This window comes from Catharus ustulatus, chromosome 10 (genome assembly GCF_009819885.2).
Source record: "Catharus ustulatus isolate bCatUst1 chromosome 10, bCatUst1.pri.v2, whole genome shotgun sequence".
NCBI lineage: Eukaryota > Metazoa > Chordata > Aves > Passeriformes > Turdidae > Catharus > Catharus ustulatus.
Genome location: NC_046230.1, coordinates 19,251,685 through 19,267,924, shown reverse-complemented (window position 1 = coordinate 19,267,924; position 16,240 = coordinate 19,251,685). Strand labels below are relative to the sequence as shown.

Sequence of the window (16,240 nt, the reverse complement as noted above, 5' to 3'; positions counted from 1 at the left end):
GGAGTAATGTCACACAATTCTGGCTTTTGCCCTTCTTAAAATTTGTTCTGCCTCCTTTGCTCTTAATTTAAACATAAATGTTCTTAAGTGCCATATATCTAGCTGTGATGAAGAAATGTTCCCACATAACTTTAGTCTAAGAGCTAAAGTCTTCTAGTAAGAGAGCCTAGGAGTCAGTTTTTTTTTTGGGGGGGGGGTGGTTTGAGATTTAAACATAAGTTCTGAAGAACCTTTTGGTTTGGATCCCATGCATGATTTCAAAATAGGTATTTTAAAGGTAATATGGAAAGCACTGCACAAGGCTGTTGTGAAGGCAAAATTTAACAGCCTTCAGCAAATGTATAAGCCTATTAAAATCTCAGGAAAGATTCAGTGAGGGCACATGTAGAGTCACGGAATCTGAATAATTTTGATACATAAATTTAAAATAAGAATTTGCAAAACTCTTACTATTTTACTCTTGTTTTGGTTCTATCAGAAGCCTGTGTGCAGTGGTGATCTTTAGCACTGCTTGTTAATCTGCATATAGAAAGAGTTTAATTTTAAACATTTTTACCATTTTGTGTGACACGGTGTGGGGTATTCTTTGGGGGTTTTATGTATAAAATATCAATAAACATGTCAAAATATTTGCACATGGGTGCAAAATTAACCATTCTTACCCTCTGAAGGAAAAGTTATTGGAAAAAATGGAAAAGTGATTCAGGAGATTGTAGACAAGTCTGGAGTCGTCAGGGTGAGAATTGAAGGAGACAATGAAAATAAGCTGCCCCGTGAAGATGTAAGTACTTCATTCTTTCCTGCTGTGACTAGGTTTTTATTTTCAAACCCAGTTTTATTTCAAAACCTGTGGATATAGAGAGCAAACTGGCATCTTGCAGTAGATTTTATATGAAGTGATTCAAGGAAGGTTTTTACTGCTGAGGGTTTTTTATTCTTTCTCCTGTATGTACTTGGCCTTTATAACTAATTTGGGATTGGTAGTGTTAAAAGTGTCCACATATTTTAAACAGATAAGAACAAAAGGTAAAAGCTTGTGAAGGTGCTTGGTCTCATAAAACTGGTTTAATGAACCATCTTGGTAAACTGTGGATGCTTCTATACACCTGTTGTGCTAAACACACCCAGCATGTGTAGCATGGGGGAATGTGAACACAGGATGTCAGCTTACCTCAGCTCCAGAATAGGTTGGGAAAGGTGGTCAGTCTGAAACTGCTGCTGTCACCACAGCCTGAGCTGTTTCTGGGTGTCTTTGTAAGCAAAGGCTCAGTTGCTACCTTTGCTCACTTTGGTAATTTAAAATGGATCTCATTATATAATTTAAACAGAAAGCATTATTTCAGTGATCATGTTCTCCCTGATAGAAAGCTTTGATGTTTTGTTCCTGCAGGGAATGGTACCGTTTGTATTTGTTGGTACTAAAGAAAGCATTGGCAATGTCCAAGTTCTGTTGGAATATCACATTGCATATCTAAAGGTGAGTGTGTTTCAGGAGAGAGAATCTGTAGAGGAAACTTGGGTTGAAGTAACAGAATTTTTGAGCAGCGGCTTTGGTGGGATTTGCAGTTGTTAAACTGTTCCTCTGTATATCAGGATTTAAAGCTTGGTGCCTTGAGCCCATCCCTTGCCCATGGGTATGATGGGCCTGTAAATATCTTGTCATGGTTACCTGGTTCTGTTGAGGTAGAAAGAATCAGACTGTAAAGAAAAGGGCTTTAAGGGACATTTGGGAACTAACATACGATTTTTTGTCTGTGTTTTCTGCTGTTCTCAGGTTAATGCTCTGTTGGGATGGAATGGAATTTCTAATAGAACACAGTAATACAGTATGCTATTAGAACAATTATCTGTTTAGATTGGGTTGCTTTGTGATGTTAACAGAAATAATGAGTTTGAATTGTGTTCCCTTGTCAGTTTGCTTTTTTCCCCCCTAAATTTTACTGGAAAAATATGCTGAACTGTAATTAGGTAGTAATAGTCTTAAAGCCAAGTTTTCTGCATACTGGTGAAAGTTCTTAGATCTCTTCTGAACCTCAGAGATAGTTCATTTTGAATTTCATTATTGGTAGTCACCTTGAGGGTGATGTCAATTCTCCTGCAGGAGTGAGTATTTCAATATGACTGGATGGGGAGTGGTGTTTTGTGAGGGATGTTTGTTAACAATCTATTCCATGGTTTTTGTTTCATTGGATGTAGGAGGTAGAACAACTAAGACTGGAAAGGCTCCAAATCGATGAACAGCTGCGCCAGATTGGGATGGGCTTCAGGCCTTCCTCGACTCGAGTTCCTGAGAAGGAGAAGGGTTACACCACTGATGAGAGCACCCTCTCCTCAGTGCAGGGCTCCAGGTCCTACAGCGGCCGGGGCAGAGGCCGCAGGGGCCCCAATTACACCTCTGGTTACGGTGAGTGCCCTTCAGTGAGGCCTCAGGGTGCCTTTGAACCCAGAACTGTCCCTGGTTTCTTTGTGTTCAGCATACTGGAGCAAAGATAGGGCTGTAAATTCAGAATTGCCATTTTATTTTGTTCATAGCTCAAAACACCTCATTAGATTTGCAGTCCTGAAGTTTAAAACTGAAAAGTTAGCAAACTGAGCTCTGAAAACGTCCTGTCCTTCTGTGCTAGTTACTTAGTAAGTGATATCACAAAAACTGGGAAGAGAGCTAGAGATACTTTTCAGAAGACACAAATTTAAAAAAAACATCTGAAATGAGCATTATCTATTTTGACTGAGGAGGAGAAAAATTGGTTGTCTGTGATCGTGGCCATCTTAGCAGCATATTTCTGAAATGAACCAAAATGATTTAAAATGGAGACAGAAAAACATCCTGTGGGTTTTTTAATTTGGTCAGGAACTAACTGGATTTGTTTTAAGGTGTAGTGAAGTATTCTGATGCATTTCTCAATTAAAAAGCACTGTTTAATTCCTGACAGGTGTGCACATCCCCAGTTTGTCCAAATTGAGACACTGCATTTCTATATAGACATGTTTCACAAAGGACAATGTCATTTATTCAGTGCAGTAAATTACTCTGGATATCTACATGTAGCTCATTTCTGTTAAAAATGAGACATCTTTTGAGTTTTATAGTTGGTCCCTGGCTACAGCTTCCTGCATCATGCCAAGTGTTAGTAGTTTTGATTCTGATTCTGATGTAACTTCATTTTTTATTATTTCTCATGAACTGACTGAACAGAAAGAAAATTTTTTCACTTTACTTATATATACACACTGTGATTTGGAAAACGTGAAAGTATTTTTTTTCCTCCCAAAATGGCAAGAATCACATTTAAGCCATATGGGTTTAAAACTTTTTATTCCAGCCTGGGTAGTAGGGAGGTTTCTGGATACCTAAATTGAATAATAGGTGTTGGGTTCTCAGGTAGTAAAGAAGCTGTGTGGGTTTGGTACTCAGAGATGGCTGGGTGTTAGGGATGCTGTTTGATACAAACACTGAAATTGTTCAGGCAGCATTAGAGCATCCAGAAGGGGTTGCTTAGCAACAGCCATCGGCTATAAGGTGGCAAAGTTGTCCTTGGGAATTTCAGAGAAGTTGCCTAGAAACTGCACCAAATGCCTGCAGTGTGTAGACAAAGAGAGGAAACGCTGCTAAATCCTTGGTTTATCTGTGTACAGAAATTACAGATTTGGTGGTCTTTCAGCCCTTATTTCATGTACAAACTTAAACTGAGAATCTTATTTAAGCAATTCCTGATCTATATTTTATGAGTGCATATATTTTTATATATGAGTATATATAAATATTAAAATACATCTATGATTGTATACTTGTGTGTGTATTAGTGTGTATGCATATATATTTATGCATTATGTTGTTTCTAAAAATAACATACATATATAACCAGCCATGCTGCTGGAATGCTTCTGGGAGGATATGAAACCAGAGTATAATCCCCAAATACATATTAATTTCCAATTTTCTTTTCCTTCTCATACAAGGTACAAACTCTGAGCTCTCTAATCCCTCTGAAACAGAATCTGAGAGAAAAGATGAACTTAGTGACTGGTCCTTGGCAGGAGAAGATGACAGGGAGAGCAGGCACCAGCGTGACAACAGACGACGTCCTGGGGGACGAGGCCGCAGCGTGTCTGGAGGTCGTGGCCGTGGGGGACCTCGTGGTGGAAAGTCATCCATTAGCTCTGGTACTGTGTTCCAAATGGGCTTTGAATTGACATTTTCTTCCTGGCAATTTTCTGTGTAATCTCTTGCTCTTTTAAATACTCTGTTCTTATGTTACGATCTTAATAGCATGGAATTTCAGTGCAGTTGTGTGGTAGCTGTGTCATACAGCATGTTTTAGATTTTTGTTTATTTTCTATTCACAGTGATCTTAATTTCCTTGCTCTGCTGCTCGTAATAATATTATTAGCAAAGTTGGTAAATCTTTGGCATGTTGCCTATGGCTACCTTCTGAGGTCAGCTTATGTTTAGATACAGAATGAAAGAAGAAATCATTGACTGGAAGTTAGGTTTTATCAGAATCTGTGCTAATGTAACCCTGTAAGTGTCAGAAGTACCACACAACTACAAAGTGTAAGGTGTGTTTTATATACTTAGCATTTTGAGTAAAACGTCTCTAAATGTTACCCTGAAAATCTTTGTGAAGTAGTGCAAGTGCAGATTGGGCTGTTGTGGTGCCCCAGTATTGTTCCTGCTGTGTTAGAGTCAGAGGATCCAGTTTGAGATGGAATACTGCAGCTCTGTGTGTGACTTGGCTTAAGGTTGCTTTGTAGTTTGAAACTTTGAGACACAGCTGTAAGTCAGTCTGGAAATGGTTACACATCTCTACAGTATCTTACACAGACAATTTCTGTTTGTTCAGTGCTCAAAGACCCGGACAGCAACCCTTACAGCTTGCTGGATAACACGGAGTCCGACCAGACCGTGGACACGGACGCCAGCGAGTCCCACCACAGCAGCAACCGCCGCAGGAGGTCACGCCGGCGAAGGACTGATGAAGATGCTGTTCTTATGGATGGAATGACAGAGTCTGATACAGCTTCTGTTAATGAGAATGGTTTAGGTATGTAAATGGTTGGATGGTAGTCCCAGAGCAAGCTAAGAAATAAATGTGTTGTCCCTGTAAGTGTAGTGAAGCCCTTGTTTGTTTTTGTAAGTGACAAATTGTTGTTCTGTTCAAGGTTGCTGTCTGATTAAAGACTCCCTCCGTGGCAGTGCCATGGAATGTTCTGTTTACTGAGCTCCACTAGCCTTTTCATGTGCCTTTTTTGTAAAAACTGTCTGATGGAGACACCAAAGACTTGACTTGTTGTTTCCCATTGGTACTGCTGCTTTGATAGAAACAGTACTGTCAGATCAACGTTCTCTTTTGTCCTTGGTAACCTCAGTCTTGGTGTGGGGAAGCTCCTTAAGTAGCTGTTAATTTGTCTTTACTCAGCTTCTACTTAAGAACTTTCCTTCAGTAAATTCTTTGATACTCACTGGGATGAGAATACAATCTGTTGCTTAATGTAGAAAAAAAATCTGGGTTATGTTGCTAAAATTTGACATATGGTTACTTAATAAATGAAATCTGAGGTCATTAAGCACGTGCCTAAATGTTTTAATGAACCAAGAACAAAAAGTAAAATCTAGCTTTTGTGTTACTGTGTATGCTTTCAGTATAAAATTTTCTTTTAGCTTTTCTGTCTTAGTCTCTGTCTTAACAGAAGCCATTTTAAATGCCCCATGCTGAAACTGCTGAAGAATTTACTTATTTTATGATCAGAAATAGTTCATTATAAACTTTGCAATTGCAGATGATAGTGACAAAAAACCCCAGCGACGCAATCGTAGCCGCAGGCGTCGCTTCAGGGGTCAGGCAGAAGATAGACAGCCAGGTAATTCGAGTGGAGCTGTGGGTAATCTCAGGTCAAAAGCATGAGAGAATGTTGTGTCTGCTGTTTTACATAGAGCTGCATAATACCAAAAGGTTACTCAATAACTAATAAGACTACTAGATAAAGATGAAAGACATTTCTTCTACTAGGAAAACTTCTAAAATCTGTCTAATGAAACTAATTGATGTCTAACTTTTTGCTTGGACATATGAGTAATGCTTCTGATCCAGTTCTCACTGAAGTCAATGGCCAAAGTGCTGTTGAGTTCTGTGGTCCAGGATCACGACAAACATGAAGGTTCATGGTCTGCACTCACTGCATCTGTGCGCTTGCACTGACTGGGACACAACCTTTTCAGCACTGGCTGAGCAGCAGTGTTGGAGGGGCAGGATGTGGGTCCTGGCAGAGCTCAGTGAGGGAACTCACGTGGGGTTTGCCAGCCCCACACCTGCATCACACTGCTGCTCTCAGTCCTTGGCTGTTGGGAATAGTTTAAGTCATCTGCAAATTGAGGGTGGGAAGGAGGAGGAATTTAAGTGAAATTGCATGTTTCCAATTTTTTGTTGTTGTGGCTTGTTGCATTTCTTTTGTGTGTACTAACACTTGAAATGTTAAAGGTGAACTGGCTAATTATCAATACAATGCCCTGTTTAGAAAATGCTTGTACATACACGGCACAGGGTAGTAACAGAAGGTCTTCTAGATTGACAGGTTCGAAATTTCACCCATATTTGTCTTCCTTGTATTTGTGGTGCTCATGCAGCATTTAATTAAGAAGTAAAAAGTTGTTCTATTGTGCTAAAACTTGGGGGAAGGAAAAAAATCAAACATTCCACCCTCCTAAAAAACCTCAATCCTACACATTTCTTCTCAGCATTCCAGTTTTGTAGCAGTGATACAGATTTGTAAGGGGCAGAAAAAGTGAAAAAGATTTCAGCCTTAACTCTAAGAAACTAATCTCAGCCAGCAATGTAAAGGAATGTTAGTCATTTCTAGAAAACTGTGGGAATTCTTTTAAATCTTAAGTATCTAAGAACATAACAAAATTTCCCAGACAAGATTTCTCTGACATCTTCATTAAAATGCTGTAATAATTTAAAGTCTTCATAAATACCTAGTAAGTGTGAGTGAAATTAAGACAGAAGGAACTCTTCCCTTCTTTCCCCCCCAATGCCAACCACTCTATTTCAGTCATTTAGCTGTATCCTTTGATTTACACTGCTGTATGTTATGGTGCCTTATTCATAGAGAAATATTAAGAATGCACTGTGTGCATGAAACATGCTTCCTATTTACTAATATTAGAGGAGTTGGGTACAAAACCTCATCTTAAAGAAACATACTTGTGCAGAAACTCCTTTGGCCTTGACATTTCTGGAAAGACCCAGTTGTAAGAAGTCCAGTTACTGTAACAGAAAATTCATCTGTTGTAGTTCCCAGTCTGATTTGGATTTCATGCACAGTCATTCCTAAATCCAGAAAAAACCGCTCACCTAAATACCTGATACACTAAATGTAAATGACTGTGCAGTTCTGTACAGTAATGCTTGCCAAACATAATGTGCTGTAGCAGTCAGAGATACAAGTGTGTATTTACAGTTGCAGTACTCTGTATTCTAAGGATAGAACTGAGTCTTGGTGTGGTTACAAGAGGGCAGGATCAGACAAAGCCAGGCTACAGAACATGTGCTGAGGTGGTAAGGAGAGGTCAGAGAAGGCCTGGCTGTCCCCACAGACACTGGGCTGGCACCTGCAGCACTGCCTGTGTCCACAGAGCCAGGGGACAGGGCTGGTGGCACTCAGTACCTCGAGGAGGCCAAGTTCCCTCCTCAGTCACTTCTGACCAAAGATTTGATGCCACATCTCCTAAGTCATTCCAGGCTCTGACCCACCCCACTTTCGGGCAGCAGTTAACTGCCTTCATTTAATTTCATTACTGTGCAATTCTTCACTGCTCAGCTAATAAAACCCCAGTGACACACACAGTCTGTAGTTCAGACTGCCTGCAGCCAAATCTCTTCAAACTTAGTACAGAAAGCCCTTTCCAATAAATTTTGCAATTGGACCAAAATTTGTTTTATTAAGAGTCCACCTTGAGATCATTGTTACCACCAATTTTAGTGAAACTTGTTTTTAACAACAGAAATAAATTGATCCTTGCTGTATGGTTGATAACCTGTAAGTGTGAAGGCCTTTTGTGAGATGTCTCCCAGTTAGAGCATAACTTGTGCAGAAAAGACATGAAGGTTCATGCTGAATTGACTGCTGATGTGAGCATCACTGTGATTTTTTTCCTTGAACAGTAACAGTAGCTGATTATATATCTCGAGCTGAATCTCAAAGTAGACAGAGAAACCCTCCAAAGGAGACAGTAGCCAAAACCAAGAAAGAAACGGTAAGTTTCTGTAATGTGTGTTTCCTTTTTTCTCCTCCCTTGCAGCAGAACAGTAGAGGCTTCAGTTAGCTCACCTTCATTTGACTACAAGTACATTTGAGTTCAAGAACAAATCATTAAAAGCAAAAAGGGCCCAGAGTAAATAGAGCTGACTATGATTTGTAGACTGTTGTTGCAGATTTTAGGGATGAAATTAAGTCTGTACATGCATTAATATACTACACTTAGAAATGTTGCTTTATGTAATAAAATGCAAAAATTGTCCATGGTAAGTCTTGAGAACTAATCCTTAAAACATTTTAGGGATAGAGGATACTATGTGGCATTTTTAGTGGCTTGTATAAATTATTTTACAAGAAATTTTTTTACTAAGATTGTATGATTTTTGATCCTTTTTCCTTAAAGGATCAGAGTGACATTACATTATCTGAAAAATAATCAGAACTGAATAAAACAATTTCTTTTCTTCTAAAACGCCAATGTATTGCCACAAGTAATGTAAGAAAGATCCACTAACAAAATGTCATCTTGCTATAGACCTCAAAAGGGGTGTAAAGCTCAGTTTTTCAGTAAACTCCTTCATGGTCTTAGACAAATAAAAATAAATAAGCATTGGGTGTGCTGGGGGTGTGCAGTCCTGGGGTTACGTTGGCAGGATTTCCTCAAGGTGGCTGATACAGAGGTATCCCATAAAGGACAGTGTAAGTGATCAGATGCTCTAAGTGACAGGGTACAGGCACAGACAGACAAAAGGTGTTCCCTCTTGCAAAGCTGCTGTGTGAGCCAGAAGGAAACTGAGATTACACTCTGTGTTGTAATGGAATTTTTAATACTGCCCTGTTCTTGTTTTTGCAAGGCAAAAGATGCGATTGACGAAAACAGCCCTTCTGAAAAGGCAGTGAATGGTCCTGCCACCACCTCTGGGGATGAGCCTTCTAAACTACAGCACAGCCCTGATGAAAAGAAAGTCACTGTTCAGGAGGATGGAAATAATCAGGAAGAAGCAGTGCTGAATGGTGTTTCATAAACTGAAGTTCCTAGTTTACAGTTCTTTTACATTACATTTAAAATAGTGCTTGTATAAGCTTGCCAAAGATAGAATATGGATCGCCAGTCTTGACACCGCACTTTCAGTTCCTCCATTTTGGAATACAGAAAGGGGAGGGATCCTGGAGAAATCATATGTTAAACATACTTTGACACCTACTGTGTTATAAATATATCATCAGATGTGCCTTGAGATAGTATATGTAACATTTAAATAAACAAAATTGCTGGCTATAGGAAATGTTATTTTGTTTTCAAAATACGGCAAAGATGTGAGGGGGATCCCTAACATAATACTCTTTATGAAAGCATTAGCTGCTTTTGTTACATTTTTAATAATATGCAACCACTTCTTCACCTGAGGAATACTAGAAAGAAATGCAGTCTAAAATATTTTGCACTGAAATGTAATTTCTCCATTAGTTTAGTCTGGAAACTGGTCTGTTTTAATACATGTTTTTTAAATGCTGTATGTAGAGGAAAAATCTGCAGACCACTGGAATGCATTTGTTAAATTCTCATAATCTGCAGGGATACTGGGTGACATTGGCAGTGACTGTTCTACATTGAGGCTTTGTTTGGTTTATTTATTAAACTGTACAGTATTTAAAAATCAAACATAGCTTTAGTTAACACTAAGCTGAATTAGTCATGTCCATTAAGACATAACCTGAACTACTGAAAAGATCAATTTCCAGAAAGTTTATTCTGTATAAACTACATATGTTAGTCCTTAGTAGAGTATTTTTATTTTTGTTTTGGTTGTTTGATGTGCAATATGTTTTTTTTGTATGCTGGTAGTAAAAGAAAATAAACTTTGATCTTCCATCTGTTGACTGTTTCTATCAGAAATTTAAATTACTAGTGACTTTAAGGTTTTCAAGCTGTTAACTAACAATGGAAACCTACTCATGAAGCAGCTTAAACCTCAAACTCTTTTTCATAGGAGTTTCTAACATGCTGATTTTCCTTTCACTGAGGCAATGATGTCAATTCGTTAATGAGTCTAAAGCCAGACTCCTTACCTTGGAACTGCATAACCTGACCAACATACACAGGAATTAATGTAGGTGTAGTGTTGGTAAGTTAAAGCATGGCACCCCCACATCTTTCCAGGTACATGAGCCAGAGCAAGGAAGCACAAAACTGTGGAAAAACATCTGGGTAGCAAGAAGGTGAAAGAAGTCAGAGCTTTAAAGGGCAGCACTGAAGTTATACTGACTTGAATGAAAAAAACTGTCTTGCTTGATTTTGTCAGAAGGACAAAACCAAGAGTTCCAAACCAGCTGCTCTGACAGCTACAGCCAGGCTGTCCAAGCAGGGGCCTGTGTGTGCAGTTTTCATGGGACTTCAGTGCTGGACACTCAGCAAGAGCGGGTTCTCCGGGACAACACACGCAGTTAAACATTGTAACTGAAATGTGCACAAGTATCTCAGCTGCTGGGGCATCTACAGGGGTGGAGAAAACTTAAAAAACAGCTGTATTTAATAATTCAGTAGTGTTTGGCTGGGAAGTACAGAAAAATTCCACATATGGCTTGGCAGGTGTTGATTCCAGATATGTGCATGGTGATGTTCCAACTGTCCTTCACCCTACTTTAAAGTCTGGGGAGGTTGTCATGGTACCTCTGTGATCTTTTCCCCTAAAGGTACATAACTCCACCCTACTGTTGCACTTACTGTTGCACTCCTTCCTGAACAGCCCAGAACTCATGCACAGCAAGGCTGTGGCACAGCACACAGCACTCACAGATGAGATGCTTCCAGCAGCACACCCAGATCCAGGTTCTGGGAGTGGAAGCTTTCAAGCCCAGTGTTTATGACCAGCTGGCAGAAACACTGGGAAGATTCTTGGAGTATGACACAGCTCCCTGGCCCCAGCTGGGAGCCTCACGAGCTGCTGGCTGTGAGGCTCCAGAGCACAAATCCAGCTCAGGTATCAGTGACTGATGTAGAGTTGTTTCCTAATCACCATAAATTCAAACCTCACTGTGTGAGCTCTGACTCCAGTGTACAATCATGTATAGAACTACAGGACTTCAATTACAAATACAGAATTTATTAAATGCTATTAAAACCTGTCAAAACTAAAAGTTACCAAAAAAATCTGGGATGTTCCAGATCCATCAGTAACACTTAACCAACCTTGCTTTTTGCAAGCCAAGGACAAGGGAGTGCATTGTTTCCTGAACCTTTATTTCTCCAGGCAGAGACAACCACACATTTCTCCCAGTTCCTCCCACCTAATAAATCCTCTTGGTTTTTCCACCCCCTTCCCAAACAGGTTCAGTGTGCTAATTTTAGCAGATGGAAGAGCAGCAGTGTGAACTTTAAACAGGGCCAGCTCAACAGAAATTGGGTAACAGCACAGGAGCCTACCTGTGCCTGCTAACACACACTGGCCACACCAAGTTACTGCTCTCAAGCACAAAATATTTGAGTGGCAAATTTTGCTGTTTAATAACAGCTATGAAAAAAATCTTTAAGCTTCACTCCCTATTTCCAAAACAAATTGACCAAGTGGGGAGGGAAGTACCTCCCTGGATTTGTATTTCCAGCTTCGTTTATATTACATCAAAGACTGACATTAGAACTTTTCTTAAGCTTTTTATCAAAAATAATAATTTGCAGGGACAAACCCTCTGAATGAGTGATTTTCTTTCTCATTCATTTTTTAGCTTGGTCTTCTAGTAGATCCTTAGCTTCATTGATTTTGGCTGCTACATAGGGAGATCCCCCTAGAAGAAAGAGAACCTCAAATCAGATGGAAAAATAAACCACTTGTGTTTTGTGTTGATAATACTGCCACAGAAGACAGGAAGAAAAGAGAGTGGTCTTGAGGTTCTTCCAGTTGAAGAACAAACTGGCTGTGACTGAAAGCACCTGAGTTCACTCACAGTCACTGCAGGAGCTTGGAGTCAGAGCACTTGTTCCTGTTAGGCTGCTTTTATTTTACTGGAGTGGTTTTTTCCTCCAGTTTTATCAGTCATAAATGAATTGGTCACCACAGACTGAGCACAGCCTGTGGTGAATACAGAGGCTTGGAACTGACAGGTCTGCAGATAACCCTGCCCAGCACCACAAAGTGCTGCTGTACCAAGGCATCAGTTCAGTTTTTAACCATGGCCAGGATTACTTGGGGATACTGAGGCAGAACCCACAGTGAAATGCACCAGCACTGTGGTACAATGAGGTACAACGACTCTGTTGGTAGCATATACACCATTAATTGCACTATAATGCTTTACCTGAATATTAATTTAATGTGTTTAGGTCATGTACAACACAAAATGCTATTTTTAGCTCCTGCATATATTCAGTAAGGTTAATTTTGAAGGTAATTTCCACTCAGTATTATCTATGAAAGGCATATCCCTATGGATTATTTAGGATTTTGGTGCATAGAAGGATTTTAACGGAAGCCATTTTACCTTTTAAACAATGATTAAGAAGTTAAATGCCAAACACCAACACATGATTCTGACTCACTGAACAGAATTTAGAATAGGTACAGATTCCCTGAGTTACTAACTTTGAGCATAACTAGATTCTGAGCCTTCAGAGTACCACTAACAGGAATATTTCATAATTTAATGCCTCCAGCAGCTGTAGAAGGCTCAGCATTTGCCATTTATGGTGAACTCCCAAGGCATTCACAGGAACTCAAACCTGCAAGTGGCATATAAAATACACAAGGGGGGCTCTGGGTTTTCATCTAAAATCAAGGTAATTTTAAGTCATTTTAACAAATACTCTAACCTGGTATTCACAGAAGATAGAGCAGCTAACAAACTGACCTGCTCAATCTGTCTGCTTGCTTTAAACACACAAAAATATCCTCTAGACCCACGTGGATTAAGGCACCCCAAGATGTGTTTTCACTCAGTTTTATGTGGGTTTTTCAGTAGTTGAGGTGCTTATGTATCACTCACTTCCTCCCTACACAGTTCTATTCATCTGTGTTAAAAACATGTATTAACTACTCAACACAACTTCATTTCCTTACCTTTATCTGGATGATTCAGAAGCATGATCCGTCTATGAGCTTCTCTAATTTTATTTCTGTTGGCTGTAGGGCTTTGAAAGAGAGAGGAACAGTAACTTAAGGGATCCTCATGAAATTCTCCAGATCATCAAAAGGTGTCTGAGAACAAGTAAGCACTCTGTCTCACCCATAAATGCTATAGCTAATGTGTATGTTTCTGTTTTCCTACCACTGATTTGTAGTGTCTAAATCCTGGAGAGGCTTTTTTCTAGGGCTTTTTCAAAACACTGTATGCTGAAAAAAGTCATGCTACAACAGTCTAATGGGGTGGGGGTCATCCACACAGCTAAAAAGAAATAGAACTACAGGGTAACTTTTTTTTACACTTCCTAAGGGCTGTAAGACAAAAAAAAATAGCTTGATTTATTAAGCAAAAGTAAAGTAAAAAATAAAAAACCAAAAAAAACCAACACAGAACCTCAAAAAGCTTCACAGTTTAAAGTTCTAATGTGATAGATTACTATACTTGGCCTTAAGTGCTTTGGCAGGGATTGCAGCCATAGTCAGATCTAGTGTTCCAGGAGTGATGAATTTATTCCAGATGCAAGAGGTGGGTTTGCAGCACCTTCACACTGCATTCACCTGAAACTCCTCAGCACTGACAGGAACCACAAGCTAACAGCAGAATCTGTTCCTCACACCAAGTGAACCCAAGGCTTCCTGAAATGGCTGATTTGGACCACATGTGGCTTTGGAATGTGTGAGGGAATTGCAGATGTCTGGACACCCACACAGAATCAGCTTCAACCGAGCTAAAGTGCAGCAAAGAAACCCCAAAAAAGCACAGAAAGTCCTGAACAGCCACTTCCTATTTCCTGGCTTGGCAGTGACACTCAGGGGATGCTGGGCATTGGATGACAACCACTCCAAACAAGGCCAGCTGTGAGGAGACACCACTGCATGCTGTTCACCTTCCAGTTCTCATAAATTTCCTTTACCTCACTCCTAGTATTAAAGCTGCTTCTCGTTTAGTCATTTTGGGTTCAAATCCACCTCTGTAATAACCATTGAAGGCCTGAAAGAGAAAACTTCTTAGTTTAAAGCACATTAATTTCTAAGTATTGGTTAAAATGACTCATTATTGTTTTAGTAGCTGCTGAGCTTTTAGTCTGTAAAAATAGCAAAACTTTAATAGGAAATTCAGTTGAAGTAGAGCATCATTATTCGAATAATTACTTCATTTTGCCAAAACAAGTTCTCTATTAGCCAGTCACCACTATAATTGCTGCAATTAATTTTTGTTACTGACAAAATACAGGAGAAAATACAACAATGATATACAGAGACAACAGTCCACAGTTATTTCACAAGTAAAGTTTTAAATAAAAAGATGTTACTGATAAATAAAAACTTACTGGTTTTGGTAGGTTTTGAAGGGCTTGTTTTACCTGTGGCTCCATATGCTTCAAAGCTTTTACTGCATAGCGACCTTAAAGAGACCAGCGTCGACTGAGGTTAAATATAGTTAAATGAGGTTAAATATAGTTCCATGAACATTGAGCAATTCAGTGCAACTGGTAACTTGTGGATTAGAGAGTGGAATAAACTTTTTTGGGACAAAAAACAGTAAGAACTTTGATCTTTTGTTTAATTACAACCATTAATACAGGCTCTCCCAGAAGGACGTCCTGTATAAGCTACTGAACTACCTTGAGAGGAGCCCTGAAGCAGGGCAAACACAAGGGGCTGTGCAGGTACAGCTGTGTTCAGTGTCCGCCCGGCCCCCACACACCTGCGAATCCGGCTGCCGCTATGGCCAGGCCGACCGCCACCACCGTGCTGGCCTGCAGGGAACGAGCACACACCGCGTTTGTTGGGCGAAGGGGAAGGGCAGCGCGCACAGCGGCTCGGGCACGCCGCCCCAGCCCAGCACGCTCACCGGGGCACGGCGAGGGCAGCGGGCGGGCACCCCCGAGCTCTGCGGGGCGAGCGGAACCCGGCCCGGCGGCGCCCGCGGGGCCGAGAGTGGAGCCCGACCCAGACCGAGCCGAGCCCGCGGGGCCTGGGGAGCGCCGGGTCGGGCACAGCAGCGCCCTCACTCACCATGTCTGCCCGAGCACGGCACGGTACAGCCCGGCCCGGCCCGACCCTGCCCGCCGCAAACCGCGGCCGCTGCCGTAAAGCGCGGGGCGGGAACGGCACCGGGAACCGCCCGGGAATGGGCGGGGCCTGAGGGGACGGGGCGGGGACAGGGCCTGAGGGGCGGGGACAGGGCCCGGGGGCGGGGACAGGGCCTGAGGGGCGGGGCAGGGCCTGAGGGGCGGGGACAGGGCCTGAGGGGCGGGGACAGGGCCTGAGGGGCGGGGACAGGGCCTGAGGGGCGGGGACAGAGCCTGAGGGGCGGGGACAGGGCCTGAGGGGCGGGGACAGGGCCTGAAGGGCGGGGACAGGGCCTGAGGGGCCGGGGCGGGAACAGAGGGCGGAGGCGGGATGGGGACAAGGGCTGCGCAGGAGTTACGGTGATGTACCAGTGATAGCACAGACCTTACTGTTAATGTAATGAAGTGAGGGTTCTTGCACGCCAGATTCGCTTTTTCAAAAATAAAAGTAGTTTTTCAGTCCCTCCTGAGGTGTCCAGTTCTGGACAAGAAAGACAAAGGAGCTGCTGGAGAGGGTCCAGCGGAGGCACAAACGGGTTTGGGGTCTGGAGCACCTCTGGTGAGGACAGACTGCGGGAGCTGGGCCCCTTCGGTCTGGAGAAGAGAAGACTGACAGGGGACCTCAGTAATTCATATAAATATCTCCAAGTTGGCGGCCAAGAGAATGGTGCCAGACTCTTTCCGGTGTTTCCCAGCAACAGGATGAGGAGCAGTGGCCATAAACTAAAGCACAAGGAGTTTCACCTCACCATGAGGAAAAGCTCAGACACTGAGGGGAGCAGAGCGCTGGGA

The 16,240-nt window shown here is 41.5% G+C and overlaps 2 protein-coding genes across 4 annotated transcripts in view; one reads left to right on the top strand and one right to left on the bottom strand.

Moving 5' to 3' along the window:
• The window catches only part of FXR1 (FMR1 autosomal homolog 1), a 33,086-nt gene extending 22,954 nt beyond the window's left edge, over positions 1–10,132 (top strand). The window contains exons 10-17 of one of the 2 annotated variants that reach the window (XM_033068380.1): positions 672–781; positions 1,391–1,477; positions 2,197–2,404; positions 3,961–4,164; positions 4,845–5,045; positions 5,782–5,862; positions 8,166–8,257; positions 9,114–10,132. In XM_033068380.1, the coding sequence (XP_032924271.1) occupies positions 672–781; positions 1,391–1,477; positions 2,197–2,404; positions 3,961–4,164; positions 4,845–5,045; positions 5,782–5,862; positions 8,166–8,257; positions 9,114–9,284 (1,154 nt within the window). In that variant the 3' untranslated portion in view covers positions 9,285–10,132. The remainder of the gene's footprint in view (positions 1–671; positions 782–1,390; positions 1,478–2,196; positions 2,405–3,960; positions 4,165–4,844; positions 5,046–5,781; positions 5,863–8,165; positions 8,258–9,113) is intronic. The other variant, XM_033068381.1, reaches the window with a different exon arrangement.
• Positions 10,133–11,342: 1,210 nt separating this feature from the next.
• On the bottom strand, positions 11,343–15,486 carry DNAJC19 (DnaJ heat shock protein family (Hsp40) member C19). 2 transcript variants are annotated; one of them, XM_033068383.2, is made up of 6 exons: positions 15,393–15,486; positions 15,082–15,133; positions 14,705–14,778; positions 14,288–14,364; positions 13,311–13,381; positions 11,343–12,042 (listed from the first exon to the last, which is right to left on the bottom strand). In XM_033068383.2, exons 1-6 carry the CDS (start codon positions 15,393–15,395, stop codon positions 11,972–11,974), a joined length of 348 nt encoding a protein of 115 aa, XP_032924274.1. In that variant the 5' UTR covers positions 15,396–15,486; the 3' UTR covers positions 11,343–11,971. The 2 variants fall into 2 exon arrangements, with proteins under 2 accessions (XP_032924274.1, XP_032924275.1); XM_033068384.2 differs by having other exon boundaries at positions 14,738–14,778.
• Between the last annotated feature and the right edge of the window lie 754 nt (positions 15,487–16,240).